This window comes from Patiria miniata, unplaced genomic scaffold, assembly GCF_015706575.1.
Source record: "Patiria miniata isolate m_02_andy unplaced genomic scaffold, ASM1570657v1 HiC_scaffold_7, whole genome shotgun sequence".
Taxonomy (NCBI): Eukaryota; Metazoa; Echinodermata; class Asteroidea; order Valvatida; family Asterinidae; genus Patiria; species Patiria miniata.
The window spans coordinates 38,117,655-38,134,978 of record NW_024037074.1 but is presented as its reverse complement, the minus strand read 5'-3'; the positions used below and the strand labels follow the sequence as shown (position 1 = coordinate 38,134,978).

The window sequence follows — 17,324 nt, the reverse complement described above, 5'->3', positions numbered from 1 at the left end:
AAAAGGTCTTCCCGGGTGAATTTCGGAAAGAAAAAAATCAGAGGAGTTGTTGAGAATATAATACATTAATCCAGATTAAAATTAAAAGATTGTGACGATTTTTAATGTTGGTTCTGCAGCGCTATAGATGCCCCCTCCTACGGCATCGGAGCCAGTACGTGTTTACTGCACATACCGTGCAATAGGCCAATTTGCACAAAAAAACTAGGTGGGTAAAACGCGGAACTCTCATTTTAAAAGGTCTTCCCGGGTGAATTTCCAAAAGAAAAAAAATCACAGGAGTTGTTGAGAATATAATACATTAATCCAGATTAAAATTAAAAGATTGTGACGATTTTTAATGTTGGTTCTGCAGCGCTAAACATGCCCCCTCCTACGGCATCGGAGCCAGTACGTGTATACTGCACATACCGTGTAATAGGCCAATTTGCACAAAAAACCTAGGTGGGTAAAACGCGGAACTCTCATTTTAAAAGGTCTTCTCGGGTGAATTTCGGAAAGAAAAAAATCAGAGGAGTTGTTGAGAATATAATACATTAATCCAGATTAAAATTAAAAGATTGTGACGATTTTTAATGTTGGTTCTGCAGCGCTAAAGATGCCCCCTCCTACGGCATCGGAGCCAGTACGTGTTTACTGCACATACCGTGCAATAGGCCAATTTGCACAAAAAAACTAGGTGGGTAAAACGCGGAACTCTCATTTTAAAAGGTCTTCCCGGGTGAATTTCGGAAAGAAAAAAAATCAGAGGAGTTGTTGAGAATATAATACATTTATCCAGATTAAAATTAAAAGATTGTGACGATTTTTAATGTTGGTTCTGCAGCGATAAAGATGCCCCCTCCTACGGCATCGGAGCCAGTACGCGTATACTGCACATACCGTGCAATAGGCCAATTTGCACAAAAAAACCTAGGTGGGTAAAACGCGGAACTCTCATTTTAAAAGGTCTTCCCGGGTGAATTTCGGAAAGAAAAAAATCACAGGAGTTGTTGAGAATATAAAACATTTATCCAGATTAAAATTAAAAGATTGTGACGATTTTTAATGTTGGTTCTGCAGCGCTAAACATGCCCCCTCCTACGGCATCGGAGCCAGTACGTGTATACTGCACATACCGTGCAATAGGCCAATTTGCACAAAAAACCTAGGTGGGTAAAACGCGGAACTCTCATTTTAAAAAATCTTCTCGGGTGAATTTCGGAAAGAAAAAAATCACAGGAGTTGTTGAGAATATAATACATTAATCCAGATGAAAATTAAAAGATTGTGACGATTTTTAATGTTGGTTCTGCAGCGCTAAACATGCCCCCTCCTACGGCATCGGAGCCAGTACGTGTATACTGCACATACCGTGCAATAGGCCAATTTGCACAAAAAACCTAGGTGGGTAAAACGCGGAACTCTCATTTTAAAAGGTCTTCCCGGGTGAATTTCGGAAAGAAAAAAATCACAGGAGTTGTTGAGAATATAATACATTTATCCAGATTAAAATTAAAAGATTGTGACGATTTTTAATGTTGGTTCTGCAGCGCTAAACATGCCCCCTCCTACGGCATCGGAGCCAGTACGTGTATACTGCACATACCGTGCAATAGGCCAATTTGCACAAAAAACCTAGGTGGGTAAAACGCGGAACTCTCATTTTAAAAGGTCTTCCCGGGTGAATTTCGGAAAGAAAAAAATCACAGGAGTTGTTGAGAATATAATACATTAATCCAGATGAAAATTAAAAGATTGTGACGATTTTTAATGTTGGTTCTGCAGCGCTAAACATGCCCCCTCCTACGGCATCGGAGCCAGTACGTGTATACTGCACATACCGTGCAATAGGCCAATTTGCACAAAAAACCTAGGTGGGTAAAACGCGGAACTCTCATTTTAAAAGGTCTTCCCGGGTGAATTTCGGAAAGAAAAAAATCACAGGAGTTGTTGAGAATATAATACATTAATCCAGATGAAAATTAAAAGATTGTGACGATTTTTAATGTTGGTTCTGCAGCGCTAAACATGCCCCCTCCTACGGCATCGGAGCCAGTACGTGTATACTGCACATACCGTGCAATAGGCCAATTTGCACAAAAAACCTAGGTGGGTAAAACGCGGAACTCTCATTTTAAAAGGTCTTCTCGGGTGAATTTCGGAAAGAAAAAAATCAGAGGAGTTGTTGAGAATATAATACATTAATCCAGATTAAAATTAAAAGATTGTGACGATTTTTAATGTTGGTTCTGCAGCGCTAAAGATGCCCCCTCCTACGGCATCGGAGCCAGTACGTGTTTACTGCACATACCGTGCAATAGGCCAATTTGCACAAAAACACTAGGTGGGTAAAACGCGGAACTCTCATTTTAAAAGGTCTTCCCGGGTGAATTTCGGAAAGAAAAAAAATCAGAGGAGTTGTTGAGAATATAATACATTTATCCAGATTAAAATTAAAAGATTGTGACGATTTTTAATGTTGGTTCTGCAGCGATAAAGATGCCCCCTCCTACGGCATCGGAGCCAGTACGCGTATACTGCACATACCGTGCAATAGGCCAATTTGCACAAAAAAACCTAGGTGGGTAAAACGCGGAACTCTCATTTTAAAAGGTCTTCCCGGGTGAATTTCGGAAAGAAAAAAATCACAGGAGTTGTTGAGAATATAAAACATTTATCCAGATTAAAATTAAAAGATTGTGACGATTTTTAATGTTGGTTCTGCAGCGCTAAACATGCCCCCTCCTACGGCATCGGAGCCAGTACGTGTATACTGCACATACCGTGCAATAGGCCAATTTGCACAAAAAACCTAGGTGGGTAAAACGCGGAACTCTCATTTTAAAAAATCTTCTCGGGTGAATTTCGGAAAGAAAAAAATCACAGGAGTTGTTGAGAATATAATACATTAATCCAGATGAAAATTAAAAGATTGTGACGATTTTTAATGTTGGTTCTGCAGCGCTAAACATGCCCCCTCCTACGGCATCGGAGCCAGTACGTGTATACTGCACATACCGTGCAATAGGCCAATTTGCACAAAAAACCTAGGTGGGTAAAACGCGGAACTCTCATTTTAAAAGGTCTTCCCGGGTGAATTTCGGAAAGAAAAAAATCACAGGAGTTGTTGAGAATATAATACATTTATCCAGATTAAAATTAAAAGATTGTGACGATTTTTAATGTTGGTTCTGCAGCGCTAAACATGCCCCCTCCTACGGCATCGGAGCCAGTACGTGTATACTGCACATACCGTGCAATAGGCCAATTTGCACAAAAAACCTAGGTGGGTAAAACGCGGAACTCTCATTTTAAAAGGTCTTCCCGGGTGAATTTCGGAAAGAAAAAAATCACAGGAGTTGTTGAGAATATAATACATTAATCCAGATGAAAATTAAAAGATTGTGACGATTTTTAATGTTGGTTCTGCAGCGCTAAACATGCCCCCTCCTACGGCATCGGAGCCAGTACGTGTATACTGCACATACCGTGCAATAGGCCAATTTGCACAAAAAACCTAGGTGGGTAAAACGCGGAACTCTCATTTTAAAAGGTCTTCCCGGGTGAATTTCGGAAAGAAAAAAATCAGAGGAGTTGTTGAGAATATAATACATTAATCCAGATGAAAATTAAAAGATTGTGACGATTTTTAATGTTGGTTCTGCAGCGCTAAACATGCCCCCTCCTACGGCATCGGAGCCAGTACGTGTATACTGCACATACCGTGCAATAGGCCAATTTGCACAAAAAACCTAGGTGGGTAAAACGCGGAACTCTCATTTTAAAAGGTCTTCCCGGGTGAATTTCGGAAAGAAAAAAATCACAGGAGTTGTTGAGAATATAATACATTAATCCAGATTAAAATTAAAAGATTGTGACGATTTTTAATGTTGGTTCTGTAGCGAAAAAGATGCCCCCTCCCACAGCATCAGAGTACGTACGCGTATACTGCACATACCGTGCAATAGGCCAATTTGCACAAAAAAACCTAGGTGGGTAAAACGCGGAACTCTCATTTTAAAAGGTCTTCCCGGGTGAATTTTGGAAAGAAAAAAATCACAGGAGTTGTTGAGAATATAATACATTTATCCAGATTAAAATTAAAACATTGTGACGATTTTTAATGTTGGTTCTGCAGCGATAAAGATGCCCCCTCCTACGGCATCGTAGCCAGTACGCTTATGCTGCACATACCGTGCATAGGCCTATTTGCACAAAAAAAAAACCTAGGTGGGTAAAACGCGGAACTCTCATTTGAAAAGGGCTTCCCGGGTGAATTTCCGAAAGATAAAAATCACAGGAGTTGTTGAGAATATAATACACTTATCCAGATGAAAATTAAAACATTCTGATGATTTTTAATTTTGATTCTGCCTGTGTAAAACGCGAAATATTAATACAGAGGGCCTTTCCATGAACTTGTGGAGGATGTAAGACACTTGTCGACATTGCAAATAAAACATTACGATCATTCCATAATGTTACTTCGGCAGAATTCGTTCTGCAGCGGTACATTATCCCCCTATCAACTGTTTAAAACACGTGCTTCACAGAGCACTGAGTCAAAGCTGCACCCTTGGTTTGTAAACGGCATGTATCCCTGTACAGCATGTGTTCTGCACTGTTCTGCAAATACTACACACAATTATTATACGACGGCACAAACAGGTGGGAAATCTTTTATTTTCAATTTATTTAAGGGCAGAATGTGACGATTTTGGGACTTAATAATGAGATTGGTCGCTTGCTGTACTTTTGAAGCCAGTATTTCATCTTAATTTAGTGTTTCATTAACAATTCTGCAGAGTTCCGCAGAGTTCTGCACGTTCTGCAAGTTCCGCAAAATACCCACACCCAATTTTTCTCGTAACTTGTACTTGTAGTATTGGCAAAATTTTTTGGAAAATGTTCAATTTTGTCCCCGTTACACACTAATTGCAACTGCAACTCACCCCAAACTTGCCTGGAATAACCATTACACAGGTCCTTGAAGTAAAAAACGATCCACGATGAAGATTCAGCCTACAATTGCAGTGAAAACAGGAGGAATAACCGCTAACTTGACAACCTTGCTGGATTGGCCAGGACCGCAATTGGTTTGTGCACAAAAAAAATTGTGTACAATGAATGGCGGTCGATTAACAGGCACAGAGAGTGATCGCTGTCAACTACTCGTTTTGCCGGCTGCGGTGGCTGTTGGCGTATGACGTCACGCGGAAGCGTAACACCCGATGACTGTTTCATGCACTAATATAAGGTTTACCACTCGCATCACAGCTTTGGTACTGGAACCACAACCAATAGTGCATGAAACAGTCATCGGGTGTTACGCTTCCGCGTGACGTCATGCGCCAACAGCCAGCGCAGCCGGCAAAAACGAGTAGTTGACAGCGATCGCTCTCTGTGCCTGTTAATCGACCGCCATTCATTGTACACAATTTTTTTTGTGCACAAACCAATTTCGGTCCTGGCCAATCCAGCAAGGTTGTCAAGTTAGCGGTTATTCCTCCTGTTTTCACTGCAATTGTAGGCTGAATCTTCATCGTGGATCGTTTTTTACTTCAAGGACCTGTGTAATGGTTATTCCAGGCAAGTTTGGGGTGAGTTGCAGTTGCAATTAGTGTGTAACGGGGACAAAATTGAACATTTTCCAAAATTTTTTGCCAATACTACAAGTTACGAGAAAAATTCGCTCCAGCCCTTATAGACAACCCAATGATAAAACTCAGGGCTGGGTAACTCCAGCTAGGGGCGCTAGAACTCCTTTTTTGACATTTGGGATGTTGGTCTGTTGTACTACAGTAGTACGACAGACCAACATCCCAAATGTCAAAAAAGGAGTTCTAGCGCCACAGTTAGTGGGACTACACTGAACATGCACAGGCCACAGCCAGCTGATGCACACTGACTTTTTGGCAGTTGGGGAACTTTTAGTTTTACTAGGCCCCTACTAGTTTTAGACATTTTTACTTAAAAAATTTAAAGGTTCCGTGCCAACGCTGTCGTTGTGACTTTGAACTCACGAGATGGGTACTACTACTATATTTCCCTTAAAAAATCCTCCATGGCCACAAATCACAAATAGCAAACAAATCTGACATCCATTACTATGATCACATACCAAATACTCACTTGGGTTGATGCCTAAGTAAGAGAAAAACAAAAGTGTTGGGCTCTAAAGTCTAATGTTAATGTTAACTAGTGAATTTAGGCCTTCCCAGGAAAATAGTTTCATTGACCAAATAAAACAAACAATTCCTTTTTGTGACACGAAAACTCCCTATTATGACACTGTCCCAAAACCTGATTCTGTGTGAATTTATTACAGGTCATAGTTTCAACTTCCAAGCAGACACAGTGGCAGTAGCAACACACCAGCTTCAACTGCTGACAAATCTTGGAGACATGTCAGAGAGAGAACCAAAAAGTTACAGTGACTCTAGTCCGGAACTACATCAAGCAACGACTTCATGTATCACTGAAGATAATCAAAAGGACACAAGCACCAGCTTGGAACATTTAAAAGGTAATCAAACAGTGATGGGAAAATTGAGATGCATATCCAAATTACGTTCAAAAAAGTCGGTCAATTTTAACCAATTGTACATGTAGTCATTGTTACCACTGCTAGTTAGAATTCTATTGCCACTCATTTTTTTGCCAATTTTGATACAATGTATCTTCTTGTAGAAGCAGTTGCATTTAAAAAAAAAATTTATGTAAACCAACAGACTCAAGTCATAACTTAAACATGCATTTCTTGCCATCTCTTTAGTTTCTTCCTGCCCAGTATCTTCTGAATTCATACTTATACTATAATAACTCTTTGTTTTTGTACAGGTGAGGCACCTGAACCCAATAAAGAAACTGACTCTGTCACAGAAGGCAGCAAGAAAGCACCCCAGTGCCGTTTCTTTAAGAAAGCTGGCAAGTGTCGCTATGGAGATGGATGCAGGTTTGCTCACGAGATCGCATCACCGGCAGCAGCTCAGAATGAGGAGGCATCGGCAGGAGGAAATGTTGAAGGAGATGAGCAAGATGGCCAGAACAAGACGTCATCTCAAGAGAAGTCGTCTTCTGGCAACAGGGAGCAGAATGTCTGTCGCTTCTTCTCACGCACAGGATGGTGTCGCAACGGCAACAGATGCAGATTCCTTCACGAGAGGGTGAAAACTGAGGCCCAGTCAAAACCTGATCAAGTCAACGCATCAGAAGATGCCAATGCAGAAAGTCCTAAGGAAGTTCCCCAAGGCGTAACATCCAATTCGAAGGCAGAGGATGACAAAAAGAAGCAAGCAAAGCCTAAGAAGATTTGTCGGTACTTCAAAGCCGGACACTGTAATGCGGGAGATCGATGCAAGTTCTCTCATCAGAGGGTTGAGGGTTCGTCAGAACCCAGAACTCGGAGAAATCCTGTCAAATCCAAAGATGAAAGGCACGCAATGGCGCGTCCCGACCCCATCCAGGAAAGTATGAAGATAGCTGATCTGGGCGAGGATGACATGCAGCGGCTGAGAGAGATAGAGATCGCCCAATTGACGAAGCGATTCCTTGGTGATCAGATGACTCCGGTTGAGACAGAAGGAGCTGAAACTGTCTACAGAGTCACCATCAACCCTACTGACCCAGATTGGGTAAGTATATTCTGCAGGGCAAATTCCACTTGACTGCTAACCTCGGAACTCTGCGCTCATGATCATTATTTATTGCTTTACAGCCGTAGCAAACAAATTGTGTGCTAACCTTGTAACCATGGTAGAATTCCATGCTTGCCCATGAAATAGTGAAATAGTATTACCATTTTAAGATTCTTTGCAGACCTTAATAAAAAAAAAAAATGACATTTGTGGGCACAGGATAGCAAAAGTAAAAACTTTTGGACCACAGCACTCATTTTGCTGTCGTAATGTTTTTGAATGAGGCTCAAAAAAGGCACATTCATTTCCTGATGGGTACTTTCTTAATTCAAGCGTAGTCGACCCTCGGATCCAGAAAACACAGATTTGTTCTTTGGAGAAAATCATCATTGGGTGGTTAGGCAAAAGAAATAAAAAATTCTCGGTCTCTGGTGAGCACGCGCGTCGATTTTAATCATGCGCGTCAACCTTCTTTTTTTTCAAATTAACACAGAAGCTACAACAGTGCCCTCTATTGCCGTGCCTCCTCAAATTTTTGTACCAAGGAGCACCAAGGAATGGGGAAATGCACCAAGGCGAATGATAAAGGGCACCAAGGCAAATGATGGAGGACACCAATGTATAATGAGGACACAAAAAAGCAAAATAGTACCCACCTTGTCTGTACAATGCAAGCTTGAAAAAAAAAAAGCCACCAAAAAAAAACGCGTCGCCGCATCAATTCCGGAACTTCGGTCTGACCAGAGATCGACTATTTTTTTTTTTTTTTTTGCCTTAGCTTTAATTTTTCACGTCCCACCCAGTGAGAACACTGCCTGGCCAAACTCTGCTTTGACACTGACCTCGGGTAACTTTTATAAAATTCTTCCGTCTTTTCTTTCTCATTTGTAGCCCTACGATATCCAGGACTTTGAGTTTGAGGTGATGTTTCCTGCAAGCTACCCTGCAGATCCATTCACAGTCTCAATGCCAGAGGATCAAGTGCTTCCTAACTCCATGCTGACGTAAGTGAAAGAAACCCACTTTCAAAAATTCAAACATCCCTCCCCCCTCTCACAAGAAAGTCTTTAACTGTCAACTGTTCCCATTTTGTTGTACAGAATACGCTGTGTGCACACCCATGCTTGTTACCCTGTTGTGGGATAGGGCTGTCCATGTTTGACCAATTTAGTATTTGATTGTGGGCAACTGCACTTGACGGAATATTTGAATATTCAAAACGCGCCAATCAAGTTTTACACACGCCAGCTGCAGCTACCTTCCTCGCTGGTCAAAAATTGCATACAAAGTGCGCCGGTTAAAATGTGCATGCCGTGATGGATGTTATGGAATGCTGGCGGGTTTTGCAGTAATTGCTGTATAACTGTCAAGGGACTTTACCCAGTTTAAAGAATGGTACCAATAAATAGGGGTCGACAAAAATGTTACCATCGAAAAAATACGTGGCATCTGACAATAAAAAACACAACTTTACAAGTAACATAACATCATCAAATAGCATCATCAAATAGCACGTGCATAGTTTTTTCTTTTGGAATATTCAAACTGGCAAATATTTAAAGCTATTCGAATATTCAGGTGATGATGGAATATTCGATGTATTTGGGACAGCGCTATTGTGGGACCACACACAGTCGTGCAGCTGGTTTTGTTGGAAGCAAAGTCATTGTTGGGACAGTTGATAGAACCCCGATAACTCGGTCCAAATTTTTTCAATAGAATTTTTTTCCCAATATTGCAGTCCCAGTCAGGGCAGTTTTAGTGTGTTTGCCAGAAAATACAAAATCAATTGTATGTTAAATATTCTGAAGATATCAAATATCTGAAAATTGATGGAACGTCCACCAAATTTCGAATAGCATTTTACTGTATAGAATATTCAAAAAATTTGAGACGTTTCAAGAAGATCAAGAAATAGGTTGTGATGTAATCTTATTTCTTTAAAGTTGATGAGTGGTCAGTCTTTCTGATTTGAGGCGTGCGATCACACCCCCACACCATCGCACACCTAAAAGCTTCCCGAGAAGTGTGAATAATTGCACGCCTGAATTTGCCTGGACCACAGATCACACACCTAGAAAACCACACACCTAGAAAAAAACACACACCTAGGACTGAGTGGTTTCATTGTTTGTCAAATGCCACATTTCTGTGGACAGCCACTGTACACGCATGATTTGAGAGCGTCCAGTAGTAGCCCTAATGTGCATCTTTATAAAAATATCAGTTACTCAGCTACCAGTATCTCAAATACCTTGATGCATTCATGATATTCGTAAAAAGGTTGGTCAATGTCAATGTTCGAATATCGGAGTGTTCCATCAAACACAAGTTTAAATAATCAAATACTAACTTTTTTAGGGAAAATGCACAAGCACTATAATTAAGCATTATATTTTCCCTTGACTCTGTACTTTCAGGCACATGCAAGAGAGCATTGTGGAATGGATCCTTGCCAGGCACGGCACCAATCAGATCGCTGGCAAAGTGGAGCTGATGTTCCGTCCGTTCCTGAGATGGCTGGATAGAAGTCTGGAGAAGCTGTTCACCGAGGCAGCTAAGCAGGTCAGGAAAAAAACAATGTAGCCTTTCGTCATCCTCCACCATCCACCAGGAGGTGTCGAGGATTGGGCAAGATTGCCCCAAAATGCCCTGCCTGTTACTCCCTGTACCACCAAAACAGCCATACATGTAGCACAGGATGGTTTTTATGGATTAATACCTGAGACAGTTCACCGGTCGAGACAGTATTTGTCTAGTAATGGTCGAGAGCCCGTCAGATCACGTGCATGGTTTTGGGCCGCCGGTCAAACCCCCGGTCACCCACCAGTTTCGAGCACCTGCGTTCCACGCCACATATGCGCATAACGCGCTGCGCGCTCCGATGGCTTGAGAGCCACCGATATGATATTTGTATAAGGAGAGGTGTTTGCACTGGCCTGCGGCATGCACAATAGAAAAGTCCCTGGCACTAACTGGTAGCACAAAAATCGTTGGAAATTTTTCAACTTTTTGACTTTTTATGGTTTTAATCAAAAAAGGTATTGGAATAATAGTGTGCTATGGGTTAAGAAAAGTAAAGCCAAGCAACCTATTAAACTACCTGAGACATGTCCCCATAAAAGATGCGTCATTGGTTTTCCACAGAGTGTTGGATTTCAGAGGAATCAGGACGGTTCTTAGTTCCTTGCAAATTTGAGAATCCTTCAATTGAGAGAATCCTTTTTGGAGAATCCTCCAGAAAAAAATTCTTAGAATTCAAAATTGCTTTTGAAATGGCATTCAAGTCTTGCAAACCAAACTTTTTGGGAAATTTTAATAAGTCATGAGTTGCTCTAAATATCAGTTAAATTTGAGATGTATCTATAAAGTTAATTAAAATGTCATATTATATAGTCTTCCAGATTTTGGAATTATTGATTCATTTCAACTTTACACAGAGTCTAACTTATACTCTGACATGTCCGTGTTTCAAGTATATTTTCGTCTTCTATATTTTCCTGCGTGTAGTTCAAGAAAGTTGTTTATGCCAAGGCAGCAGGCATAGAGTTTGTTCCCTACGCCAAGCAGCAACCGTCCGAACCTCGAGATATCAGACAGTACTATGACATCAATCATCCTAATGAAGCAGAGGGGGTGATGATCAAAGAAGGAACACCCCTTGACCAAGAACCCAACACGGCAAGTGATGCACAATCCGCTGATACAGTAACCAGAGGCACGCCCTCTAAAGAAACGCCCAGCGCAGCTGTGGACAAAACGGAAGGGGGACCGGATGCTAAGGCTTCTGAAGGAAAGGATCCCAACAAATACGCCGACTTGTTTAACGTCCAGCGCCGCGGCACGGAGATCAAATTCAGCAAGATTGAGCTGTCCGAGAGCATCTCTACTTTGGTCGCACAAACCGTCGGCGTTGTCATCCAGTGCTCACGCTGCAAGAACCGCTGCGATGTCATCACGCCACCCAAGCGTGTCAACATGGCCCGCTGCGGCAAGTGCCAGCACCAGCAGCTGATGACGTACAGGCAGAGTCTCATCCATCACTTCACTGCGACCCTGGGATTCCTGGACCTGGAAGGCTGTACGACCTTTGACCTCATTCTGGCTGAGTGCGAGTTTACTCTGGGTTGCCTCAACTGCTCTGAGGAAACCAAAGTCACGGTATGTGAGAAAACAATTTCAAAACTACTTTTGCCCAGTGCCACAATATCAGAGGGTTTGATTATCAACAAATGGTTTCTGCACCTTTTAATTTGTCAACTGTTGAAAAGAAAGTGTATGATGCTCAAAAATCAATTTTTGTAGTTCATTTTATCTTATCTCAAACTCTGCAAAGTAGTGTTTAACAGTCAGCAGAAGAGTTGTGCAAACTACAGAAGAAAACCTATCCTAGCCCTAAGTGTTTTTTGCGGCATAGACATTGCTACAATGTACATTCATTGACTTAATGATTACTGTAATTGCATCATAAGTTTAAGCAAATCCTTCCTCCGAAAGCTAGCATGCTCTTTGTTTGCCACAGTTACATGCAGTGCGTATAACAGTCTCCATGAATCGAATGTTGGCAAGAAATCTTGTGCTCATTGGCAAGTTAGGCCATGCATGTAGCTGTACAAACCACTTTCTCTCAATTACTTTCGAAGGGAAACATTACATTGTGTAGAAAGAAACATGCTAAAAACTTGCAATGCTACAATATTAGAATGTTATGTTACTTTTATCTTTCAATGAATAGGGGTTGCAGTTTGGTCAGAGTAGAACCACATGGTGTGAGAAATGCCACACCAAGATGACCTTGCTGTTGGAGACAGCTAAATTCCATCAACTGCAAATACAAGGAATGGAAACACATGGTAAGGGTTAGTGCTTGATAGTAGGAATCAAGGTTGTGACAATCTTGTCATGTAGCTTGCATGACTGGGAGTGAGCTTTGAGTTTACAAGGTTGAGAAGGAAAAGGGATTGGAGTGTTACCTGTTACAGGAGAACCACCAACTCACTCCAGCCTCTGGCCCTTCAACGCTGTGTTGCTTCCCTTTGAGTTTTTTACCGTTACTAATTCAGTCACTGTTCACAGTTGCTGAATTTTTTTACACACAAATACTTATTCTATATGCCGCCAATGCTCACCCTTTCACAGTCTCAATACCTATATAGGTATACCAGTCCCGCTCTATATCCCACTCATCATCGTTCATTGTCCAAATTGTGGAACTCTCTGCCACAATCGTGCTTCCCACCATCCTACAACCCACAGCCTTTCAAGAGCTTCATCAACAAGCTCCATCTCACATCACTTTTCTAGTCTTATTTCCTGTTTGAAGAGTCTTTTCGGGTTAAAGGTGCTTCCTGCCTTTGTGGTCGTTATCTAGATTAACAAAAAAAAGTGGTATCCACTCACATTTGCACATGTTTTTTTCTGTCTGAGCAGCCGGGCAGAAGGCCCACGTTATCCAAGTCAAGCAGCTTCGCAACCAGGCGCACCCAGACATCCACGAGGGTCACCCGCTGCCAAACAACGGCGCTTGCAAGCACTACAAGAAGAGCTTCCGCTGGTTCCGCTTCCCCTGCTGCGGCAAGTGCTACCCCTGCGACGAGTGCCACGACGAGAGCGAGACGGACCACGAGATGAAGTATGCTACACGTATGATCTGTGGCTTCTGCTGCAAGGAACAGGTGAGGTGTATTGGCTGTGCCCACATACTGTTGAGGGCGCTGTGTGGATTATTGATTGTACCAAATGTCCAAGAATGCTGGTGATTTCTAATCTTGTTCACAACATTTTGTGAAGGAAATGCATAGGTTAAGAAGCATCGTGGGTAGATCACTGTCGTTATCGTTGTGGATATGATGTGTGCACAGAAGTGTTTACCCTATGTCATGAATTAATTACCTGTCCATTGATTCCCATACCCTCCGATTAACCCATCCCTACCCACCCCCCCCCCCCCCAAAAAAATCCTCCAGTAAGGCCACAAAAAAAATAAGCCGGTCTCTGGTCAGCGCGCGTCGATTTTAGTCATGCGCGTCAATCTGGTTTTTTTCTAAAATGTTTCTAAAATTAGCTCCAACAGCGCCCTCTATTGCCGCACCTCCTCAATTTTTTTTACCAAAGAGCACCAAGGAATGGGAAATTGCACCAAGGCAAATGATCGAGAGCACCAAGGCAAATAATGGAGGACAACAATGTACATGAGGACACCAAAAAAGCAAAATAGTACCCCACCTTGTCTGTACAATCCAAGCTTGAAGAAAAGAAGAAAAAAAAAGAAAAAAAAAAAAAAAAGCCGCGTCCCCGCGTCAATTCCGGAACTTTGGTCTGACCAGAGACCAAATATTTTTTTTTTTTGGCCTAACCAAGCAAACACATGTTGGTGTATTTTGTGCCCTATGCCCCCAACCATGCCAACTGAAAATAAATCCTGGCTACGCCACTGATGAGGGGGTAGATGGGTCTTAATAAGCAAGATTTAGGGAACAGCTTTCAGGTAATTTGTCTGAAAACAAAGTTAAGTTTCCGATGCTGATTTGTGCACCCATGTCAAGAGTCAGGTGATTTGGCTAGCTCAATATTGGGTATTGCCCATGACACAAAATGTGGTATTGTCTTGTGTTCCTCTAAACTTTATTGGAGCAAGCTTGTTGATAAGTATTAGACATTGCGTGGTTTTTTTTCTGTACAGCAATACAGCCCTGACAAGCCCTGTATTTCATGCCAGTCAATGACTACCAAGGGACGCACAACTCACTGGGAAGGCGGTTCAGGATGCCGCAACAAGATCAAGATGAGCAGGTATGCATTGCACAATCTCTAGCTTCATACTCTCTTTATATTAAGCAAACGCAGATGAACACATAAGAAAGGGAGCTGAAGTTGTTCACACTGTTAGGGCCACAGCAGGTGCCAGAAAATATATTGCAAACAGGTGCAAGTGCGATACAGACGAATCCAGGCATGGATCACTGTACACTCACAAGGCCCCCTTCAATGGAGAAACCATTGTGCATGCTATTGTACAAAGCAACTAGCCCATGGCAAATCTTCTGGACAATAGCTAGCACAATGCTTTCACCATTGAAGGGGGCCACCGACCTCCTTGACAGAAGTGGTAATATTCTCGGATTAGTCTGTAGGATCATTGGTTATGCCCTTCAACAACATAATGACATGAACACTGCATACTCAGTGCCGACCGAGGGCTTTGCATGAAAAAAATGTGCACGCTGTCTTAGGGGTGGCTGGAACCCATGGCCCGCTGCGTACCAGTGCAGATGTCTCACCACTCGACCAGCTTGCCAGGGTTGGCTGGGCTGGATCAATCTGATTTAGACTTTTTGGCGGGGGTAATCGCAATCAATCACTATTTCTGAGTATGTGTGGTTCTGAAAAAAGCGGAGGGACTCATCATTTCGAACAGTATGCTCTGCCCGTCGTCAGGAGAATGAGGGATTCCAACGATGATGCGATGTTATAAGGATGGGTGCGGTGAAGTGTCAGAAGGATGCAAACTGGTGAAGTTGAAACCGGTGAAGCTGAGCAGGATGCAAGTTGACTGAGGGATGCCGGATGATCACTGGAGTGAGTCAGTACACTGTGAGGGGGCAAAGGGGAAGGAGCTCATGGGTATAGGTGACCCATAGGTGAGAACTGAACGTAAGTTGTCCTAGGGTATAGGAGACCCATTGGACATGGACTTGAGGAGGGGGCACCAGATGTTGCTGATGTTACATCATTATAACATCGCATCATCGTTGGAATCCCTCATTCTCCTGACGACGGGCAGAGCATACTGTTCGAAACATTGAGTTCCTCCGGTTCTTTTCAGAACCACACATACTCACAAAAGAGATTTATTCACATGGTGCTACTGGAAGCTTATCTTGTCTTAGAATCTCTCCACCATGCAAACCTTCAAATTTCAAATCACTATTTCGTTTTCGTGGAATTTGCTTTGGGGTCTGGGCCCAACTTCACAGCGCTGCTAAGCACACGATTTTCTGTAAACAGAGCCTCCGTCTATTTCATGGAGACCGTAACCATATATAAGCACAGCAAAAGGCACGCTTACTTCAGAGGAAAAAATTTGCTTAACTTAGTGACATAACAATAGAAATCTCCATGCACCCATGACCGTTAGCACATCAACGCCGTGAAATAGTGCTTCAGGTTTATAGCAGATTTTTCTGCTATGCTAAGCACAACTTTTCTGCTGACTGTAATAAGCAGCGCCGTGTAATTGGGCCCAGATGTAAGGTTTCATTTAAACGGTGACCGTTGGCTACTACTTGTGGTTGATTCATGGCATACCTTGCTCCTGTTCACAAATGTTTAAAAGCAAAATTCTCCAGTTGAACTGCATTCGAATGCTGGCAAGAAACGTCATGGTCCTGACTTCCTACTTTTCAATCCTGTCCACTCAGCTGTTAATAACTAGCGATAATTGATAACAAGCGATGTGACCAGCTTTTGAATGCTGTCCTCCCAACAATAACACATTTTTCATGAAGGTTAAATAGTCGAACTCTGATCAACCATAGGTCTTGACTGGACATTCCCCGTTTCAGTAGTGCTTTTCTGCGATGAGCTTCATTCGTCAGGGATAATTCGTGTGAAAGGCAAACACGATCAAAACAAAATTTGTAACAACTGCTGCATTTTGTTTATCTTTGCCCATTTTGTCGTTTGCTTTCCAGGAACGACAAGCAGAAGTACTCCAACACTAACAAGACCGTCTCAAAGAAACAACAGAAACTAGCAGAATGACAAGAAAGATTTTTAACAACCCTTCCTCGGCATATGTAAAAATTCAGTTCTTAAGCGATTCGTTATTGCCAACATTGAATTTAATTTACATGTGTATTGCAAAATGGTTTGTGCTTTGAACACATTTGCTTCCTGAATGAACTCTAGACTGAAATAACAAAATATTTACCACAATGGCATTCTATATTTTGCGACAAATAACTGTGAATAGTGTGACTGTTAAATTTGTGAAAGAAAAATTGTTATTTCTTGTACATACATTGTGTATTAACAGATGAAGTTTGGTTTGTCTTGAAAATAAAGGGGAAATTGGCAATGGTTGCCAAGATAATTATTCCACATTTGACAAAGACATATTTTATGTTGTCATTTCACAATTATTTTTTGTTTAAATGTTTAATGAACACAATTGTGTGGGGTACAATGGACAAGGAAGAGATTAATTGTGTAAGAAGGGGAAACAGTAAGTTTATTTAAAAGATTTTAGAAGTGTTGTTTCTTAAACACAAAATGGAATCTACATGATGGTTTCAAGTGTCTTTTTCTGTTTCATCCAAACAATTGCGAATCTGATTGATGTCAGAGAAAACAAATCTTAAGTTATTTCTGTGAGAATTTACCTTCAAAGCGAAAATTTAAACAAATAAGTGTATTTTTGTGAACCAATAAAAGTTTCAATAAATTAGTTTTCACAGAAAATTTCAATCTGTCAAATTTTGTACGGATAAGAAAGGCGTCAGAATTATTTTAGTAAAGTGGGGGACTAGAGTTGTTGGACGTCAACAGATAGATTGCATTCAGCAGCCATCTTTGAGGCGTGTTTTAAGGTAATAGGTCTCTCTCAAAGAGGGTCATCTCTGTAGGAGATCTGTAACTGCGTATTTTACACAATCAAGCATGCATTGTGCAGTGTTGAAAATGTTCCAAACGCATGCGCTTGTA

At 41.7% G+C, this 17,324-nt stretch overlaps 1 protein-coding gene and 1 long non-coding RNA gene across 2 annotated transcripts; both read left to right on the top strand.

Moving 5' to 3' along the window:
- The first annotated feature begins 4,452 nt into the window (after positions 1-4,452).
- LOC119746522 lies at positions 4,453-4,839 on the top strand. The gene is made up of 2 exons (XR_005273762.1): positions 4,453-4,650; positions 4,788-4,839. It is a non-coding gene; the product is annotated as an uncharacterized LOC119746522 (long non-coding RNA).
- Positions 4,840-6,286: 1,447 nt separating this feature from the next.
- On the top strand, positions 6,287-17,179 carry LOC119744722. The gene is made up of 9 exons (XM_038220799.1): positions 6,287-6,508; positions 6,823-7,616; positions 8,511-8,623; positions 10,040-10,184; positions 11,130-11,780; positions 12,355-12,472; positions 13,050-13,294; positions 14,302-14,411; positions 16,313-17,179. Exons 1-9 carry the CDS (start codon positions 6,388-6,390, stop codon positions 16,380-16,382), a joined length of 2,367 nt encoding a protein of 788 aa, XP_038076727.1. The 5' UTR covers positions 6,287-6,387; the 3' UTR covers positions 16,383-17,179.
- Positions 17,180-17,324: the final 145 nt, after the last annotated feature.

Bases quoted from the DNA above. Each gene is read 5' to 3' on its own strand.
- LOC119744722 (XM_038220799.1), top strand. From the start codon at position 6,388: ATGTCAGAGAGAGAACCAAAAAGTTACAGTGACTCTAGTCCGGAACTA. The intron at 11,781-12,354 runs GTATGTGAGAAA...TTCAATGAATAG, and splicing joins CTGAGGAAACCAAAGTCACG to GGGTTGCAGTTTGGTCAGAG. The intron at 14,412-16,312 runs GTATGCATTGCA...TTTGCTTTCCAG, and splicing joins AACAAGATCAAGATGAGCAG to GAACGACAAGCAGAAGTACT.